General features: G+C 37.9%; 1 protein-coding gene across 34 annotated transcripts in view; it reads right to left on the bottom strand.

Annotated features, from left to right (window-relative positions):
* Positions 1 to 1,224: 1,224 nt before the first annotated feature.
* Positions 1,225 to 20,139, bottom strand: part of LMO7 (LIM domain 7) — a 197,600-nt gene continuing 178,685 nt past the window's right edge. For 22 of the 34 annotated variants that reach the window (XM_035704488.2, XM_049099285.1, XM_049099290.1 and 19 more), the window contains 13 exons: positions 19,553 to 19,609; positions 19,361 to 19,402; positions 17,628 to 17,653; positions 17,242 to 17,346; positions 16,554 to 16,646; positions 15,813 to 16,150; positions 14,896 to 14,961; positions 12,812 to 12,864; positions 10,371 to 10,584; positions 6,438 to 6,722; positions 4,494 to 4,602; positions 3,294 to 3,396; positions 1,225 to 1,988 (listed from right to left, as the gene is read on the bottom strand). In XM_035704488.2, coding sequence (XP_035560381.2) covers positions 1,966 to 1,988; positions 3,294 to 3,396; positions 4,494 to 4,602; positions 6,438 to 6,722; positions 10,371 to 10,584; positions 12,812 to 12,864; positions 14,896 to 14,961; positions 15,813 to 16,150; positions 16,554 to 16,646; positions 17,242 to 17,346; positions 17,628 to 17,653; positions 19,361 to 19,402; positions 19,553 to 19,609 — 1,514 coding nt within the window. In that variant the 3' untranslated portion in view covers positions 1,225 to 1,965. The remainder of the gene's footprint in view (positions 1,989 to 3,293; positions 3,397 to 4,493; positions 4,603 to 6,437; positions 6,723 to 10,370; positions 10,585 to 12,811; positions 12,865 to 14,895; positions 14,962 to 15,812; positions 16,151 to 16,553; positions 16,647 to 17,241; positions 17,347 to 17,627; positions 17,654 to 19,360; positions 19,403 to 19,552; positions 19,610 to 20,139) is intronic. The other 12 variants (XM_049099284.1, XM_049099288.1, XM_049099295.1 and 9 more) reach the window with 4 other exon arrangements.

Genomic DNA, 20,139 nt, shown 5'->3' with positions numbered 1-20,139 from the left:
TCTTTCTGGAAGCCACTTTGGCAATAGGTATCATGATAGCCTTAAAATGCATATTTTCAGCCTGAGTTTGTATTCTGAGACAATAATCTCATATCTATGACAATATAAAGAAATGAGATGATCAAAGAGTCCATCGCAGGATTTAAATTAGAAATGTATTTATGTGTATATATCTAACCGTATTATAGATATTAAAATGTTCATTAGAAACAATTGAAGTATACCCAGAATTATCAACTAAATATGAAAAGCATCAAACAATGGAGCACTACACAACCATTTATAAAGATAATTAGAAATGATTTGAAGAACACAGAAAAAAATCACAATCTAATGCTAACTAAGAATGCAGGGTAAATATAGAGAATGAGTTCAAACAGAGTTCTTGTCTTTGGATTTTGGGAGTTGAGAATTATATTTATGCTCTGGGGCATTTGATAAGTTTTCTTCAATAAGTACATTCTTTTCTTAAGATTTTACTTTTAAGTAATCCTTACACCGAGTATGGGGCTTGAACTAATAACCCTGAGATCAGGAGTTGAATGCTCTATTGACTGAGCCAGCCAGATGCTCCAATAATCACATCCTTTATTTCACATTATTAAAGTAATAAGTACTAAAAAACAAAAGCAAACTAAATTTTTAATTTTCTCTCATAGAGCTTATTTCTAACCTATTCCAAGTATAGTTCTCATACCCTAGAATTATCTATCCGTTATAAAAGATTCGTGCAAGTTGGTATTTTTGCTCAAAGTATGCTAAAGTTTTGTATTCTTGCACCACCATTCCAGGTTCCTAAAACAAGTACATTTGGGGTTGTTTTCTCTATAGATTTTCTAAACTCAAGGCTATTTTCCTTTGTCACTGGGGAAGCAGAAGAATAAGATTTTATCCAAATGATCCAACAATTCATCATTCATTTCACTTCTTACCATAGAAGTGTACAGTATTCAGAAACAACCTTCCAGCAAAAATAAAGTCCCTAGTGAAAGTCTTCCAGTAAAAACAGTATCGAGATTATGGTGATAATTTCATAGGTATTCACACATATCCAACTTGTCATATTGTACGGTTTAAATATATGAAGTTCATTATATGTCACTTTATGTTTTAGTAAAGATGCTCAATAATAAATATCAAGAAAAGCCACATTCTGAAATAGGATTAAAAGGCTTGGGAGGTAGACAAACACATACACACAGAAGAAAAAAAAGAGAACCAGTCTTTAATGCATCAGCAAGTTTATTTACAAATGCAGTTGAACAGAAAGACTACTAGAATTCTTGGAGAAAACCTTTGGTATACAAACCGTGATGATTTTGTACTAACGAAAAAAAGCAGCTGTCTATTGGGCATTGCTTAGCGATCATTCTGGTGAAGAAAATAGAGATCCCCTCATCAAGCAAATAAAATATGCTAAAAAAAATTTTTTTAAAGCACAATATCTTATAGATGAAAAGAAGGATACAGAAAGCAAATTTGGGGGTAGATTTTCATGAAATTTTCTATATGGTTCTGCATTAATTTAGTATACATTACAATAAACAGGGAAAATGCAATTATATATTTATATTATTTCAAATAATGTCTCAGAACCTTTAAAAAAAAACAATAAAATAACCCTCTTCAAAACACCACTAGGAAGTCAAACTAGATCATTGTCAGCGTCAAAAATATTTCAAAGTTCTTATTTTTCCCTTGTGCTTTTAAGATGAATTCAAAAAAGTAAATACTGTACTTTTCCTCCCACACGGAAATTACCTTCTTATAAATAAACAACAAAAATACAGGTTCTACCAAGACTATAATGCTCTGATGTAATCTAGAGAGACAAAAATGTTTTTTAAAAAAGTGTTATCCTTTTTAAAAAAGAGCAAAAGACATACAACACGTATTTATAGATCTACATCAGCAGAAACCACCTCTTCTTCTATCTGCAACAGTGCTTTCGTGTGGAGGTTTACATCACATGGCAGTTGGCCGTCCAGCTGATCAGGCAAGGAGAAAAAAAGAAAAGGACTTAGGATGTAGGAATACTTGGATATCACCACCCGGGATACATAGCAGTAATCACTCAGAGAATGGCCCCATGAGGTAGAGAGAGTGACCCTGTCACTCACTTAGGATAAAGCTAGGCAAATCACAGTCTCGGTTCTAGAATCCTTCATTTGCAAAAACAAAGTAAAAATAAACTGCCGATATGGAAATAAGTTACACTCAACTCTCTATTATTTGTCCTAGAGGAGAGAAAAGGCATGGGCAATTTTTCCAAAACCTCAAGGTTCCAAAAATCAATTCTATTCGGCTTGGGAATTTGATTCAAGAGAGAAAAGCGCACACACATACACACACTCCCGCCGTTACATGCCCAGCCTCGCCACTCTCCAAACTCAATGGTTGTGTCCAGAGAAGAACTGGATGCTGGAGAGAGAAGGTCGATGACCCGCTGACAGATAAAAGAGAGTTGACTGGGCTGAAACCATTTTCAAACCACTCTTCACATAAAGGGCCATATAAATACCTCAGAGTTCAAAAGCAAATGGTTTTGCTGATACCACTTGTAACACCCTTTCACAATAAGGAAGAAACACATGTTACCAGCATCAAGGTTCAAAATATCAACAGCAGTAATGGTTGTCTTTAGTGGCTAGAAACAATATGCAATCTATTAAAGCTATCCTAGGTTTTATAACACAGAAACAAAAACGTGCTTAGACACAAAATTAGCATGTAAAGTTTTTGAAAAACTCAGTTTTCCCAAAAATGATACTGAAACATCTTATAATCAGATTTAATGTTCTCCTTTTAAAAATAGTATATATACTAATATACGATTATATAGTAACAAAGCATAAACTATTCTTTACTACCTTCTTTAAACCACAGTTTTTAAAGTTGGTCCTGTCCTTAATCACATAAACAAAGCCCCCTGTGAAGTAACAGAAGTCAGCTAATAATGAGGGACCGATTCTTACCCAAGAAACAGATTATGTCCTCATGTCATTAGAAGTTTCTACAAACACAGAGCAGACAGCACAGGATGCCGTCCTGACTCAGGCATGTGTCCCTCTCCAATTCCTCAGCCCCCCAACCCTTCGAATCATGTCTGGAATCTGGAGCACTGACCCACCACTCACCGTGCCCTCTTTGAAGGGAACACACTAAGATTCCTAAAGCCTGGAATTCTAAGGCAGAGAGCTTGAGGGGGGCATGGCTGCAGGTTCAGGGAAATGCATGGGAACCCGTGGTCTCTTTAAAAGACAAGAAATTTTCTCCCTGATTTGTTCTCTTACATTTGAATCTGAGATAGCAGTCGTTGCAGTACAGTTGATGGTTTCTGATTCTGACTTCGGCTCCTGAGGAGGAGCCTCCGAGGTCACACTCGCAGGCCACACACTGAAGGACAAGAAAGAACCACCATAAACAGTCATTTTGAGAACTCCTGGGGCACTCCCAGGGTTTGGGGGGGTGGGGTGGAGATGAGCAGAATGCAGCTTCTAAGCTCTCAAATATGTTTCAGCAAAGAAAAAGCCCAAAAGATAATTAGTGGATTAAAATCAAGCTGCCAGATGAGACATTAAAGAATTCATAAGTCTAATTTTAAGAGCCTAAATGATCATTCTAAATATACCAAAAGAATAAAAATGATTTGCTGATTGGCTTGAAAGAATTTAGTTTTCACTTCTTGCAGGGCAATGTGAGAGGATAAGGCATCACATAGAAGAAGTAGAGAAGTGAATGAAGAGTGTTTCTGGCACTTTCCTCTGAGGTGGGCAACACCTGGTGTTCCCACTGCACCAGCTTGGCGAGTGTTTGCACAGGGCACTTTCACTTCATGGCTGAGTATATTGGTTCCACCGGCTCAAACACTAATTATTTCCATTCATTCTGGTCTGCCCAGGAACCGCTCAAGCCAGCAATACACAAGCTTAAACAAACTGTGGTCTGCAGGACTCCAGGAATAAGAAACAGAGTCTCTTTCTGGCCCAGTGCAAGTTCTAGAATCACACAGATGTGTCTCTCAAAATAGATAATGCAAAATATATTAATTTGTTCTTGGCTTTGTTCTTATGTGCAAAAACCCATCAGGTGTAAGCAGGCTTTGCAATTGTAAAACTATTTACTGTGCTCCTCTTTACATAAAGCTAGGCTTTCAGACTTAGAATTGCATGTCCCTGTGCTGTTAACACCACGGGTAAATTATATTTCAAGTATGCCTATGACAGCATGTTAAAGAAAGGATTTATGAGCTATAAATTTTACTTATAGAATCTTAACAGACTGAAGACTAGTAGTGCATAGTGTTTCTGGATTTAACTTTGGAGACTAGGTTCAAGATTGGAGAACAGGCAATATGCGATTCAAAGTGCAGCACACACGGACAAATGTAGCACCGAGTTTGTTAGTGGCACATCTACAACCAGTGCGCAAAGAAGCCATGCGCTCTCCAAGCAAAGCTTTGCGGGCCTGCAGGCTGTTCATCTCTGTCTCACCTTAAAACAATGCAAATGATAACAAAGACCCAGGGACTCGATGATCATGGCAGCTCCTTTGCCCAGAATGCTATTACAGTAGGAGCACACGCGCTTCCCACTCACTGACCTAGACACGGAATGAGAATGGAAGGGAGGCTTTCATCTGTGCAAATCAAGGTTACTTAAAATCACACTCTGGCATTAACATTAGTAATTACTTAGGAGAGTACATATCTGTGGGAGGAAAGCTGTCACCAACCAAAGTATGTTACATTGTACCTTCAAGGATCTCCATGGTGGTTCTGAAACCCTTGACACTTATTCATATAAATTAGTAATTTCTGTGTATTAGTGCATTCTGTGCTTCCCGACATTATTCTCCTCAGATCACATCTCTATGTAGCACAAGTCTCCTCTTCCTCTAATCCAGCTAGTTCACCAGCCAAAGCCCAGCCCTCGTCCTGTCACACCCACCAGACTGCTAGGAGAGCAGTCCCAGCTGCACCCAAACGGCACTACAAGTCTCTTCGACCATCTTAACCTCATTTTCCCATCCTCTTTCTCATTCACCTGCTATTCTAGTTACACAGAAGGTATCAGTGCTTTCCTGACTGTGTCCTTCTGGTTTCCAGGACTTCCTCTGGGACAATGAAATGACAAGTGGCTGACAGCTATCACAGAGACAGGTACGGAGGGTTTCTACTTCCCTTTGGATTCAAGTGTCTCCTGTCCCAGGTGGGAAGGTAAAGGCCACTCATTACCATCGCATCCCACAGCACTGGCACAGTTTAGAGATATTGAAAGTGCATAGCTGCCAGCCGCCTCGTGTTAGAGTGCCCCCTCCCAGACAGAGACTATTCCAGGACAGAAAAGCCAAAAGGTTGTCTCCTATTTGTTCTCCAATGGGGGTTGGTGCTCTCAGTAGGTAAATGCACACTCTTTCCTCTGCCTCCCCTTCCACTCAGGAGCCTTCCTCTCTCCCCAACAGTTACCACAAATTCACATCCCTTCTTGTTTCAAACTCCATGATACACATTTTGGAGATCCTGGCACAAGTCAATACAACTTTATATGGATATGTTTTCTTAACAAAAGCCCTTATTTGATGGCTAAAAAAAAAATTCCAATATTAATCACTGTGTTTTTACTTTTCAGTATTTTATTTGTGATGGAAAATACTATGTGCCAGAACTCGCTTTGGAGACAACAGAAATATTGTTGTATACGGTTTCATGAAGCATTGATGGTCTGTAGAGAAGCTATGCAAAACTCAAAGCCCAACTCGTGTTGCTATGTGTGCTTTACTCCATATCAAAAGAAAAGCTTAGTCAAGACCTATAGTTATAACTCTTACCCAGTTCCTGCAGCAGCATGTAACCTACAGAATTCAGTTGATGCAGTCTGAACAAAATGTTGGCAAACTAGGTAAGAGGCTGGCAGTGGTTTTGAAAAACAAAACAAAAAAAGCAGTATCTAACTACTTAACATTTTTATATCCAGCTTGTTAAAAGTTCCACAGACAATGGAGCTTGGTTATAATGCTTTCCTTTGAAACTCAGTTCCTATAAAAAGAATTTGTATTATAGTCTCAATAAAAATCAAACATTTTACAATACTGCTTTTACTCATGAATCCCAAATGGATTCACTAGCTACTATATATTTTTATGCTTCCACGCTGAGAACTATATGAGTATGTCTGCACTGACTGACCACAAGCAAAAGCAAACAAGACAGTGGCAATGAAATACATGTTTTAAAGGTCTCCGATGGCTTCACGAGACATCCATAAATGCTCTTAGGGTAGCATGGAAAGCCATTAAGAAAGTTTTAATTGATTTTCATAAAGAAATACTGAATTTGACAGATTCAAAAGGACTTGTTTTTGGTTTTCACTAGAAAATTTGGACAAGACTTTGAGGAAAGTTTATTGAAAAAATACCCCTGTGACCAAAGTCCTCACCTGTTGCGTAGCTGGGAGCCCGACTGTGATAGTGAAGGAGAAGGACTGTGTGGTGTGGGAGAAGGTGCGGTGGTGGTCTGCACAGAACCAGCTGAAGAAGGAGGGGGAATGCTGGAAGATGGATTCCGCATGTAGGCACGGTTCGACGTGGACACCAGCTGAGGAGGGGGGCGACTAAAGTCTTGAACAGAGGAAGAAGCACGGACTCCTGAAGGCTGATTGAACCAAGGGGATGGTTTCCAAGAACTGGATCTTGGGGAATCCAGGTTATCTAGAGATTCACCTCTGAAACATAGAAGAGTTCACGGAGACTATTTAATACTATGTAACCAACTAGAATCAATTTATCATTATAGTCATTAAAATACCCGTTCTATGTATTTCATAAGTAGGTACTAATCTGACAAGTCCAGTTACATACAAAATTACCTTTAGTAACTAAAGTTTCTTTTCATCAAAATCACAATGTTTCAAATTCAATTAATCTTTATTTTTATTTACTTGGTGCTTAAAAAACACCAAAGTGGAAAAGAAAATACTAAAAAAAAATTTTTTAATAAACTACTACAAAGACATACATTCCTCCTTTAAGTATTCAATGGATTAGACATATTAATCTTTAAAACCCAACCTAAAAAAATACTATTTTAGGCACTTATATATGTCACGTATTAGACCAAACAAGGTAACAAAATTTTTAATTTATTTAATTTTCAGAACAATGTATATAATTTTTTTAATGTCACGGAAGTTAACTTGTCCATATGAAAAAGAGCTAGGTGGTGGTAGAACTGGCTTTCAAACCATTGTCTCCCTGATTCCAGAATAATCGACACCATTCCTACTGTGCAGTCCTCACTCACTCATTACCTAAACCCTTAATTTAATCAACTGGCTAATGTCCATCTTACAGAAGCATTCACTTTTTGCAGCTACTTCTCTTAAACTGAATATGCATTTAAAATAGAATTGGGGTGGGGTACCTAGGTGGCTCAGTGGTTGAGGAACTGCCTTTGGCTCAGGTATGATCCAGGGGATCCTGGGATTGAGTCCCACATTAGGCTCCCTGCAGGGAGTCTGCTTCTGCCTCTGCCTATGTCTCTGCCTCTCTCTGTGTCTCTCTCATGAATAAGTAAAAATCTTTTTAAAAATTAAAAATTAAAAAATAAAATAGAATTGGGGCACCTGAGTGACTCAATCAGTTAAGTGGCTGATTCTTGTTTTCAGCTCAGGTTATGATCTCAGGGTCCTGGGATCCAGCCCCAGGTCAGGCTCTATACTCAGTCCAAAGTCTGTTTGAGATTATTTCTCCCTCTACTTCTGCCCCTCCCTGTGCTCTTGTTCCCGCACATGCGTGCGCTCTCTCATAAATTAATTAATTAATTGCTCAAAAATTGTGAAGAAGTAAAATAGAATTTAGCTCACAAACTGATTTAAATACAACTTTTGGAAAATCACTCTTTATTTTTATTTTTTTTATTTTTTGGAAAATCACTCTTTAATGAAGCCAAGTGCTTACATTAATTTTGACCTACAAAGACTGACCCCAAACTATAAATGATTTCTAACAGGTAATTTTGTTATTACCTTTAAAACTTTAATCTCTTATCTCAAGTTTGAAATACTTATATGTTCTTTTAAAATTATAGAAGTACTACAACCTCATGATGAGAAAGACCCAAGCAATACAGAAGGGCATTTGAGGAAAGAATAAAATTTCCCTCCACCCTCACTTACCACAATTTACCTGCCCTAATTCCCAGAGGTAATCACGGTTAACTTTTAGACTTTTTCTGTTTACAAACCAATTTACATACAGAGACAAATTTACATGAGTATAGCTATCTCTCGCTCGCTCTCTCTATATATACATATATATGTAGTGTGTTCATGAGTTTAACATTGTTAAACAAATGTTATTACTCTACAATGCATACTCTTCATAACTCACTTTATTCCGTATATTATCTTAGAACTGTCTTCATGTCAGCTCGTGTGTGACAGACAGTACTTCAGAGGCCCCCAGTGAATCATCCTCTAGTACCCATGCCACTGTGTGGTCCCCTCTCACTGACTCTCTGCTTGGCCATGTGACATGTTAGGCCAATGGGACATTAGCAAACATGACACAAATGGAAGTTTGGTAAATATGTGCAAATGAGGGCTTTTCTTCCTGCAAGGTTTCCTCTGAATCCAGCTGCCATGTCATGAGGCAGCCCAAACGGCTACGTGGAGTGGCCCACAAGGAAGCAGGAACTCCCAACCAACAGCTCCAGATGAGCTCTCAGTGCATCATCAAAAATCAAGGCTTCAGCAAATTATAGCTCACTGTCAGGATATGTATGAATCATGAGCTAAGTGTATTTTTAATTTTCAAACAGTCATAATAAAACAAAGAATATGCAACAAAGACTGACATGGCCTACAAAGCCAAAATTATTTACTATCTGGTCCTTCATACAAAAAAAAAAATTCCAACCCTGCTCCAAAGGACTATAACTATCCAAGCACTCCAATCAACATCATTCCAAAACTGCCCAATTTTGATAAGAATTGTGATACAGTAGAGTACTATACAACTATAAAAGAAAGAGAATGTATCATATACTATCTCAAAACTTAGTGTGTTTATCAATGTGCCACTATTTATTTAACAAGAGTACTGGGTACTCTTGTTAAAAGATACTCTGCTTCTTTTCTTTTTTGCTATTTCCAATAATACTTAAGTATATATCCTTCGATATATCTTTGCATGCTTATCCAAACACATTCAGAAGATGAAGTGCCAGGAGCTAAACTGCTCACAGGGTATGGACATAAAAACTTTTGCTCAGGGGCACCTGGGCGGCTCAGTGGTTGAGCCTCAGGCCATGATCCTGGGGTCCTGGGATAGAGTCCCTGCATCAGGCTCCCTGCAGGGAGCCTGCTTCTCCCTCTGCCTATGTCTCTGCCTCTCTCTCTGTGTCTCTCATGAATAAATAATAAAATCTTTTAAAAAATTTTTTTTGCTTAATAAACTTTGAAAAACTTCCACCCAATTGGGAACAAGAATTTCTGTTTCATTATACCATTGTCCATATTGGATTGAGTTAGTCAATCATTTAACTCCACAAATCTTGTAAGGAGATATAGGATTGCTGTTGTAAGAGTAGTGTTGATCTCTGATATGTTTATTGACTTTCTTTCTTTTCTGCAATCTGTTAATATCACTTGTCTACTTTTCTATAAAGTTATCACATTTTATTTACTGATTAACAAAAGTTACTTCTATATTGAGATAATTACCCCTTGTAATGTGTTACAAATTTTCCTCAGTTTGTCACCTGCAAAAATACTTAATAAAAGTAGCTTGAATATTTTTACCCAAGATACATCTTTTAAAATATTCATCTTCTCAGCTCCAATTAATTTACATCCATAGGTTTTTCTTAAAATTACAAAAATTAGGTTTCACACTTTGTGAAAACTATTATCGTGATTCCAATTGAACCATTATCTCCATTATAAAAAAAAGAGGCTTAATTTTCTTTTTCAGTTCAGCAGCCAAGGACGGACATTTAAGTGCTTGAACTGTACTTCGGAATTCCACATCCAGCTTTTCAACAGATTAGCCATGTGCTTTTGTCCAAGTGTATTCCCAGCTTGAGCCACAGTTTCTTCATATGGAAAAACAGAATCACTCTCCCTGCCTCAAAACATTTTCCCCAGAGTAAGTCAGATGATGCAGACAAAGTAACTGACATATGTGTGGCACTCAATCTGTGCTCGATAACATGTGCCCAATGACATTCACTGGACTTCCCCTTCTCCACTAAATCTTAGACAAGAGAAGAAATTATAATATCTCTCCTGTCCAAAGTAGCCAGCATGTCTAGAAATTAAATATCTGTGTCACGGTACAGAGGAGGAAATAACTCCTAAAAAGTCTCACACCTTCTCATAATCCCAGGCAGACAAATCGGCTCTTTATTTACACTGGAACTGCGCTGTCGGATCCAGCTATTGTCATTGAGAAGAGATGTCCTCTTCCTCATTTCTTGAAGAATTTGTTGTCTCTCTAACTCTGCTTCTGATGGGGCTTGTTCCTTCTTGGAGCTCCTCTGTGATGAGCTAGTGCTCCCAATTTGGTCTGAATATTTATTGCCTCCTAAATTAAAAACACATCAGAAGCTGCAGGATTAACACATTATTAAGTGGGGCATGGAGGGTGGGACACAGATTGTGGATAAATCTCCAAATACAATGTAGCAAAAGATGTGACACCGCACACATATGCTAACATCAATTCTCAATTAGACTGCTGCATGGAAACATAAAAGTAAAGTTGGCTATTCCTGGAAATTCCAGTTCAACACCCAGAGGCATGCCACAGAGTACACTCAGAAAAGCTTAAGGAAGCTGCCCAAAAATGAAACAGCCAGCATTGATTTCAGTGCTATTAAGTTACAAAGTGCTAGTCTAGAAATAGTTCTCTTCCACTTGTCCCTTCCTTCCGAAATTAAATCAATCAAACACATGCTCATGGAAAACTTGCTGTGACAATGCCTTCAAAAACCTTACACTCCCCTTGGGGAGAGCAAGACATATATGCCTGCATCTCCAGCTGACACAATTTGAGTCTTCATGGTATAAGTTCTAGAATAAGTCATGACCAAATTGTAGGATTGAGAGCACATTCAATTACTGAAATAGCTTTTGTGAAGCTGAAAAATATCCAAGGTACCCAAAATGTTAACCAAGGAACATAATCAGACTTGTTTGTCCTCTAAGAGACCGACAAAACTATAATTTGGATGTTGAATACATGCATGACAATTCAGTTAGGGTTTATCCTGAAGGCTTTGTCTCATTGGATTTGCTGATTAATTGCTGATTTGGATAAAACATCTGTAACTTTGAAGTATCTTCCCCCTTTAATTTGGATTAGGAAATTCTATCTAAGGATTTGTTTCCTTTCACACTCCAAATTTATTGCCATCATTAATTTTTCAAAATTCATGGTGCATCTCTGCCTTAGTTCATCTTCCAGCAAGCAGTAAAATGAGGCTAAAGTTTTCTCATACCCACATGTTTGCCTTTGTGGGTGCACACTGTATCAATTTGGTCATATGTTAAATTAAACATTTTCTATTTTAAAAGTACCTTATTGGCATAACCAAGTTTTTCAATGAAATATTTCATAAGTTCTACTGTCAGCTATTCAGGAACTTATAGTTAGTAGAGGAAAGAAAATACATATTGAAGAGTAAAGTTACTTAAAGTTTGATTTTAATGGTAGCTAGGGACAAATTCAGGGGGAAAAGAAACCTAGAAATCCAAACAAGTAAGACCAGAGGAATCAGATCAGAAGGCATCTGATAAACTGGCAACTGGGAAAGAGAAAATTCTGGTTTTAGTTAAGAGTCCCTAACAGGAAAAACAGAAAAACAGCTGGAAATTTAAACTAGAACCAGAAAATAGAAGCTCCTAAGTGTTGAGAGGGAGTGATCATAGAACCTAATAGAAACTAATTTCTACAAGCTTTAACCAGAGGTTACAAACTAGCTGCCACCAGACCATTTAGGCCTATAGATGTGGTGTTTGGTTTACAGATGGTTTTAAATTTTGTTCTCAGCACATAAAAGATAACATGAAAATTTCCATTTTTTTTTAAACTTCTCTTTTACAACAGAAATGTTGGCTTTGCATTCTCCCACATAGCAGGGGCAGGCTTGCTCTCTCCCATGTGGCTATCCACTAAGTGGCATGTCCACCAAATTCACCCCAAACCTATCTGGACTTTCATTCATTTATAAAACTGACCAGCACCCTGCTTGCCCAAAACCTGGTATGCAAACCCTGCATGAAATGATGCTTTCTGCTTAGTGTTTTTTTTTTCCTACTTATATAATTTCAGTTACAAGCGTTTCTAAAAATACACTTAATACTAACAATATAGGGTTCCAAATCATTTTTGCCTAGTTAGCAAAATCATTATCATTTTGAACTTTTGGACATCTTGGCACTTCAATGTACAATTTCAAGTTTACAACAATTTTTAAGTCCCCTGGTATTCTGCAGGAAACTTTTCTGTCCCATTTTCTTGCCTGCAAGATGAAATCTATACAAAACTATCAATAACACTGAAAAATTTCCACTTGTTTCACTAGCTATTTAAAACCATTTTAATCTCCCAGTACTCCCTCCATTAGAAAGTAAAGCCAAAATAAGCAAAAGATAGTTTTGTTTTTATACACAAATGCTAAAAATATTTGGTATTTTAATTATGTAATCTTAATGAATCTGAAATATATTGACTTTAAAAATACTGATCATAGCATGTGATAGCATAAACAACTGTGCTAAAGAAGTTGGAAAAAAAAAATCACATTTACCATTTTTATTTGCAGGGTAACCATCCAGTTCGGTAGTGGATCTGGATTTATTCCTACAACACAAAACACAACATATTATAGATATCTCGTTAAGAATATATTTTTTACATTTATGATGTAAGAACACCAAAAAGATTGCTTTTCAAAGCAATTATTTCCTATATCTGCTGAAAGCCACGTTTATCTTCTTAATAAGGAATTTTTCATGTTGTACAATGTAGCAGAAAACAGTGACATCTCTCAATGAGAGACAAGCACGTAAAGAACATGTGAAGATCCTCTCCAGTCTGTAGGATGATTAACCTTATGACCAATTTGTATGCTTTGATTCCCTTCCAGACCTCGATCATACAGGCTATACCAAGCATCTGTCATCAGATTATGTAACATCATACTGTCTCTTCCTTCTTACTGCCCAAGGGTCAAGAAATCAACTTTTTGGGCACTAGGGCACTTATTCCAGAAACAGCCACTGACCAAATGCAATCTTTGCAGTGCAAAGAAGTACTCAAGCATATTGGCATAGGCAACCTCTGAAAATACCTGATTTTGTAATGGCAACATTTAGGTTTCTGTATCAACCCAAGCTGGTCTCATTCTCACTTTACTAAGCCCAATAACATCAAATAATAATGGCAATAATGAATAATATACATTATCACATATATATTACATATGTATATGCACACAATACATATGTACATGTATACAACATACAATAAAGTGCAATACATAATAACGTGTCACAACTGCTAGCAACTTTCATGAATGGTTTCATTTGTATTAACATAGAAAATACTATTATTACAAGATATCCAGCCACACCCCTTAATGCCTCTAAAGCAGGCTGTACCACAACTGCCTAGCAGTGTTCTATGTTTTCCAGGATTTGTTGAGTTTTCCTCTCTGCAATATAATTATTTTCTCCAGGTTATAAGCTACATAAATAAAGATCATTTAAATACATAAATAAATTAAAGGCATATTTTTAAAAGAGAGATACACATTTTAATGATTCACGGTTACCCAGAAACCTTCATTATAAAATAAGAACATCCATCACTAAAACTTTTTCTACCTTAAGGTCAGCCCAATACTCCCTATCTACTTAGAGTCCTACTCAGTCTTCCTGATTGCCTATAGAGATGAGTCTTTCCATATCTCTAAGGTAAACTTCCTAAAGAAGAAATGTCAGCTCTGGAAACACCAATTGGGCATACACTGGATGTTTACAGATAGAGTCTCTTCAGAAGTCCTTAGGGATTCAAAACTGTAAAGCATTTTAAAAATGACTTTAAAACATTAAATTTATGTCTCAGCAAATTTTAAGATGTATCTAACATTTCCTGGAATTGACCAGTAGTTCTAATTAAACTAAGAGAAGGCCACAATTCTCATTTCAGATGTCCACACGTTACTTCATTTTGGGTAAGCTTATGCCATTACTTATAACCTCTTTAAAATAAAAATTAAGGTGGTTGCACAAAATAAACACAATTCTACCCTATGTCTATTCCCCTTGCGTTGTGGCATCTCCCATGAAGAGGTAGAGCTTTTCTCTGTTCTGTGAACTTGGGCCGGCCTGTGACTTCACTTTAGGTAGTAGAATGTGACAGAAGCATTGGCGTGCCAATTCAGTCAGAATGCAGACTGCAAGGTGCCTTGCACGCTTCCTCTCTTTAATTCTGTCTTCTCTGCTCTGTCACCATGTACATAAGACTGTACTGGCTTGCTAGATCTTGAAAGACACATGGCCTAGTTGTTCTCACTGTCCCAGCTGACAGCCAACTCCCTAAGGCAGAGCTGCCTAGTAAACTAGTAGATGTATGAAGAGCCCGATCAACTAAAAGGACTAAAAGGATCAGCCCAAAATACTTACACAAAGTCATGTCAAATCACTAAGTTTAAGGGTCACTGATTACATGGCAAAAGCTAGTCCATACAAGGATCAACCAGCAAGATCTCTTTATATCTCACAAAAGATCAAGAGCTAAAGTAGTTCTTACAAAACACCTAAAAAAGCCCTCAGATATTCATCTAAAGTCAATTATTTCAACCAAATTACAACAAAATGCCCTATATACCTGTCACTAGGAAGCAACCCTGAAGATTGTTCTTCTCTCTTTGGTATATCATAGGAATCAATAGGCCTAAAAGATAGAAAGAAGAGTTTGTGGTTAACATATTAGACTTTGATGCTCTTCCTCAGTTTGAGAAATTGCTATCAAAACAATGTTATCATAGCCTCTTGATCAGATGGTCTCTGGGCTGAAAACTAAACACACAGAAACATTTTAATCAATGACTGCAGAAAGCAGACCTCCTAATATCAATAGACATTAGCAATTCATTCATCCCACAAATGTAATACTGAGTGCCTGCTACCATTCTAGGGCTGGGCTATAGAAGCAAACAAAACAAAAAGAGTATGAAATGTCGGGCAGTAAGGCCACAGACAAATACATAACATTAAACATGATACAGCATATGGGGAAAAGGCACATACTTTAGATGAAGTCTTCTGGAAAGTCTGGAAAGGGGACCTTTGAGCAGAAACTTAAAAGAAAATGAGTAAGACCAACATAGAGGTGAAGGAAGATCTTTCCAAGCACAGGGACCAAAAAATGCTGAAGTTCAGGGACAGAATGCATCAGACATTTTCAAGGAAGAAAGAGGCCAGTGTGGTGGGAACTGACAGAGGGAGGGGAAGAGCAGTAGGAAGCCAAATAGACCACGGGGTCAAGATCCAGCTCATGTGAGCCTCCTAGGTCACGACGAGGACCTGGGTGGTATTCTAATGTGACAGGAAGCCATGTGAACTGCTGTGAGCAGGCACGTAAGGCGACAGGATCAGGTATCCAATGTAAAGGGTTCCCCTTGGGCTGCTTGTGTCCAAAATGGATGGCAGGGACCAACTAGGAGTCTCTGATGGGGGGGAGTGGGTCGAGCTAAGTGAAGCCCACATAGCAACATCCCAGTGCCCTTTGGCTGGAGGACAGACCTTCTGTACTGGTATATTTTGACTGTGGTTTCCCTCTCTCTTTCTGCCTGGGGCTTCTGCTCCTGGGCCTCCTCTTGACGCCGACGCCGCTCCTGCTCTTCTTGATCCTGTTGCTCCTTCAGTTTCCTCTCTCTCTCCAGGGCGAGCTGCTCCTGCAGCCTCTTTCTTTGGTCCTCCTCCTCATCCTCCTTCTGCTGTGGTCTCCTCTCCTCTTCTCCTGCTCGGGTGCCTTCCCGGTCTGATGACTTGGAACCCTCGCCCCAGGCGGTTTCCCAGGTGGCAACTGCGGGCTCCCGAGTGGGCCGGGAAAGGCTGTGTGAGCTCAGGACCATCCGTTCCTACGTGACCAGGGAGAGAAAGAAACCATCCGAATCTGTGCATTTCTGTAATTTCATTTATTCATATCCAGCTTTAGAGACTGAATGTGGCCAGCCTGGAATTCCACTTGAAATGATGTCAAACATTTTACCGCCTGCAGAGCCACACGTGGGTGACAGAAATATAACCAAAAAGAGAAAGAGGCAGTTAGGGTCCATGAATAGAACCATTTAATGATACAGCGGAGGAACTAAGAAAAAGGTTGAAACATCAGAGCAAAATTCCGACAAATCAGAGCTCACTGTATTTTTCAAAAAGCTTATATAAGTGAATATGCGGCAAAAGCCAGGTGAGATATCATATCTTCTGTTTTTCGGCTAATTTCACCAAGACAGAATAGAACACAGCATGTTCCTAGACTACCTCGTTCAAGTACTTGTAGTTCTCTCTTTCAGCTTCCTGCTGAGCCCTCTGCCACTCTTCCCTGAGTTTCTCCTGCTCACGTTGATATTTCTCCTATAAGAAGAGAAAACATTAGTTAATTAGGTAATTCACAGAGTAATGATATTAAATAGAATCTTTTTCACCAGTATTTTTGCTAGCTCTACCCTTCACTTCAACCTTTAAATTTGGTGATACTATTTTAACCAATCAGACTTTCATCCCTAAAGTACAAAAGAGCTTTTATCAAATTAAATTGCATAGATACTCAGAATTAAATAGATAGCCCCCCTTTACCACAGGTGTAATTGATTAACGCCCCTTGCAAACTGCAAGAGGGACTGAGTTTCTCTGCAATGGACTGAGCACACAGCTCAGGGGGTGTAAGCCCTTACAATCCATATACCTGTCACACATAAGAAAATCCACAAAAACTATAGTGCTGCATTCTAAAAAATACACAGGTAAATGATTATTTTAAAAGGAAGACTCGGAAAGCTTCAAAATAGGAATGTCATGAATACAAAAATGTACTGCCTCTCAAAAGATTTGTTAATTATGAGTTATTAGCTTTTATTTTTCTTTTTCTTAATTTGCTTCTCAGCACCAGTTGACGCTGCCCGGGGAAAGCCAGCCTCGTTCCTGTGGGTCCCAAATTGTCTGGCTCTACCTGCAGCAGGCGGTCCTGCTCCCTCTGCCATCTCTCCTGCCGCCTGCGCTCCTCCTCTTGATCCCACGCCCAGCGGCTTGGGGTACTGAGCGTCGGAACGGGAAGCTAACCAGTGAGAAGGGAAGATGCACAAACAAAGGAAGGACATATCACTTCATTAAGTCATCTACTGAAGCACTTTCGCTGACACGAGTTATTCATCCCATCCTTGGCCTAAGCAGCACCAGAGATTTCGCTTTTTGTTTCTCAAGGGGTCTTTTCAACTTGGAAAGACTCCCCCTTGATAAATTCTCATGCAACCGAAAATAAGTGCTGCTAGTATGTGCTAATTCAGTCCCACCAAGGTCCCACCTTATTTATTCCAGAAACAAATGAATGTGACTTACATCAGGAACCACAGAATCCGAGCTTCCTGTGTTGTAGCATGTGGAAAAGGAAGAAAAAAACATGTAAGTCTTTTCATTTCTAGGAGATCATTCTTTTCAGAAAGTCACTTTAGCTGTTTCTATGCCAGTATACTAAATGATATCAATATTTTGGTTTTTCTTAATATTTTGTTTTAAACCACAGCAATATATATCTCAGTTTCTCTCTTCAATTCCAGCTGTTTATTACTCATCTTCCAAAGTCAAAATCATTTAAACAGAGAGAGAGAGAGAGAGAGAGAAACTATGGATGCCGAAGTTCCACCCTAGCCCTTGGCACTAGAGCTGGACCAATGGTATATTCTGAAGAGGTTGCAGGGTTCTTCCATGAACAGACCAGCTGGTATGTCACAACTGAGCCCCAGAGGGGGAAAATAAGATTTCAAATGTTATAACATCTAACAAATCCAAATTTCTACTTGTCACTATTCAATTATAATGTGACAGCTCCATATCACATTTTCCAGATCCCCTTGCTGAGGAGTGACTTTTCATAAATACGACACCACAAAAACATGTTCAAGAATTCCTTCCCTTCCCTCTCCTTGAAGAGGGAAGCACAAATATTCATACTTCATGTGTAAACTTAAGGGCTTAATACTATTCTTTTTATTCTTGGTGGGGGAGCTACATGCATATGTGTCTATATGTAGAATGAGAATAATTAGAAAGCAAATTCCATGAAATGTACTATCATACAGCACTTTTTAATTTTCCTTAAACCTCAGCTGTCAAATAAACTATTCACTTACACATTCTTTTTTAAAGAAAACTGCTCTGAGACTTAGGAAAATATTCTTCCCTAAAATAGCCTGTTGAAGAAAAGTGAGTGAAAATTAGAACAGAGAAAGAAAGCAGTTGTCTTATTTTAGCCAGTTTAAGCTAGGAGTATCATACTGTTTTAATTAAATTACCATAGAAAAACAGGAATTCAACAAAAATATCAAAAGCACTAAGGATACTGACACAAATAGACTTTGCACATGCATAGCTGGTGAGTCTATTCATGGTCAAAAAGAAACCTTAATTCACCAAAGAAAGACTAGTAGATTTCTTAAAAAAAAAAAAAAAAAAAATCTATGAGTCCAGTAAACATAAAGCAAATGTGTAAAGGTTTTTGGTAATCTTAAAAGTAAGAAACAATAACATTTAGACACCAACAGCACAGGCATCTCTGTGCCATTGCATCTCAAATGTTGGATATTACTTTTAAGTTCTTGATAGCACAGCACAGCTCGGACTGCATTCATGAGACAGGACATTAGACAGATGTGAAGGAGGGAAGAGATGCCACATGCACAGCACATAAGACAGCACAGCCCAACTACACCAACACAGGGCATCTCCAAATGCACGTGTTCAGAAGTGCAATTGAAATTTACATTTAATTTATTTCAGCGTCAACAGGGCAGTCCTATTAACACTCCAAAGCCCTCGTTCCAACAGCAATAAACAACTCTGCTCTTTATTAAGAGCATTTTCCCATAACCAAAGTTAGAGTTTTTAAAAGTTTGACAATTATATGTTGGTGTAATCCAATATTATGCGATCTGTAGGAAGCAGTAAGGCATAAGTGAAGTCCCTCGCTTCTTACTGTTACCCAGTGGAAAGAAGTGTGTGTTTAACAGCATCTCAATTTTTTTTTTAGAAAAAAAAATTCAGAGGTATACAAAAGACACACAAAGACCCATTACCACAGAGGTAGACCCATGAACTGTAAGAAAAGCCTGATGACCCTAGGAAAAGAATGGAAATGGTTATGTTGCTTGGTCATAATGATAGCCAAACTGAAAAGGCTTAGTGCCCAGCACCAAAGACTACTAGGACAGAGTGAAGAATGCCAACAATTCCATGAAAGTGAATGAATTGTTATCTTGGTAGTTTACCTTGTTCAAAAAATTGTGATCGCCTTTTTAAGTTTTTCAAAGAAATAGGTTCAGAGGCTAGTTGAAAAATACAAAAAAAAAATATATCAATACCATGTCATTCATTTTAATCTCTCACCACTGGAAAACTAAATAGTATTTGACACACCTTTCTAGTCTGTAGCATTAGTTGTAAAAGGACAAAACTGACAGCCATGGAAGATATGGATTATTCCAATGTACAAAGACATATATTTTTAGTAGTCTATACTACATCCAAATTAGTAATGAAACTAATTATTTTATTAATAAATTCTAGCAGATAGCATCATAGTTTCATAGAAGCCAGAATACTTCTGTGCTAGATCACACAGCTTTAGGGAAATGGAAACTAAAATGTTTTGCTTAGGTTAATCAATCCAAAATCTAGAAGTCCAAGGAGAATTGTTTATAACTAAAAGTTTTTGCAGTGCTAAGTAAAAAATGAACTGAAAAATAATGAGGAAGAAAATAAATTAACACCCAGAGAAAAATAAAAGCAAATGCCCAAATTAAAATATTCTTCTATCTCTAAAGTATTTTGCCTTAGTTTTAACATCTTACAGCCA

The sequence above is a fragment of the Canis lupus genome, chromosome 22, assembly GCF_003254725.2.
Source record: "Canis lupus dingo isolate Sandy chromosome 22, ASM325472v2, whole genome shotgun sequence".
NCBI lineage: Eukaryota > Metazoa > Chordata > Mammalia > Carnivora > Canidae > Canis > Canis lupus.
Note: the sequence above shows the minus strand (reverse complement) of the source record. Positions and strands in the feature narration are given on the sequence as shown.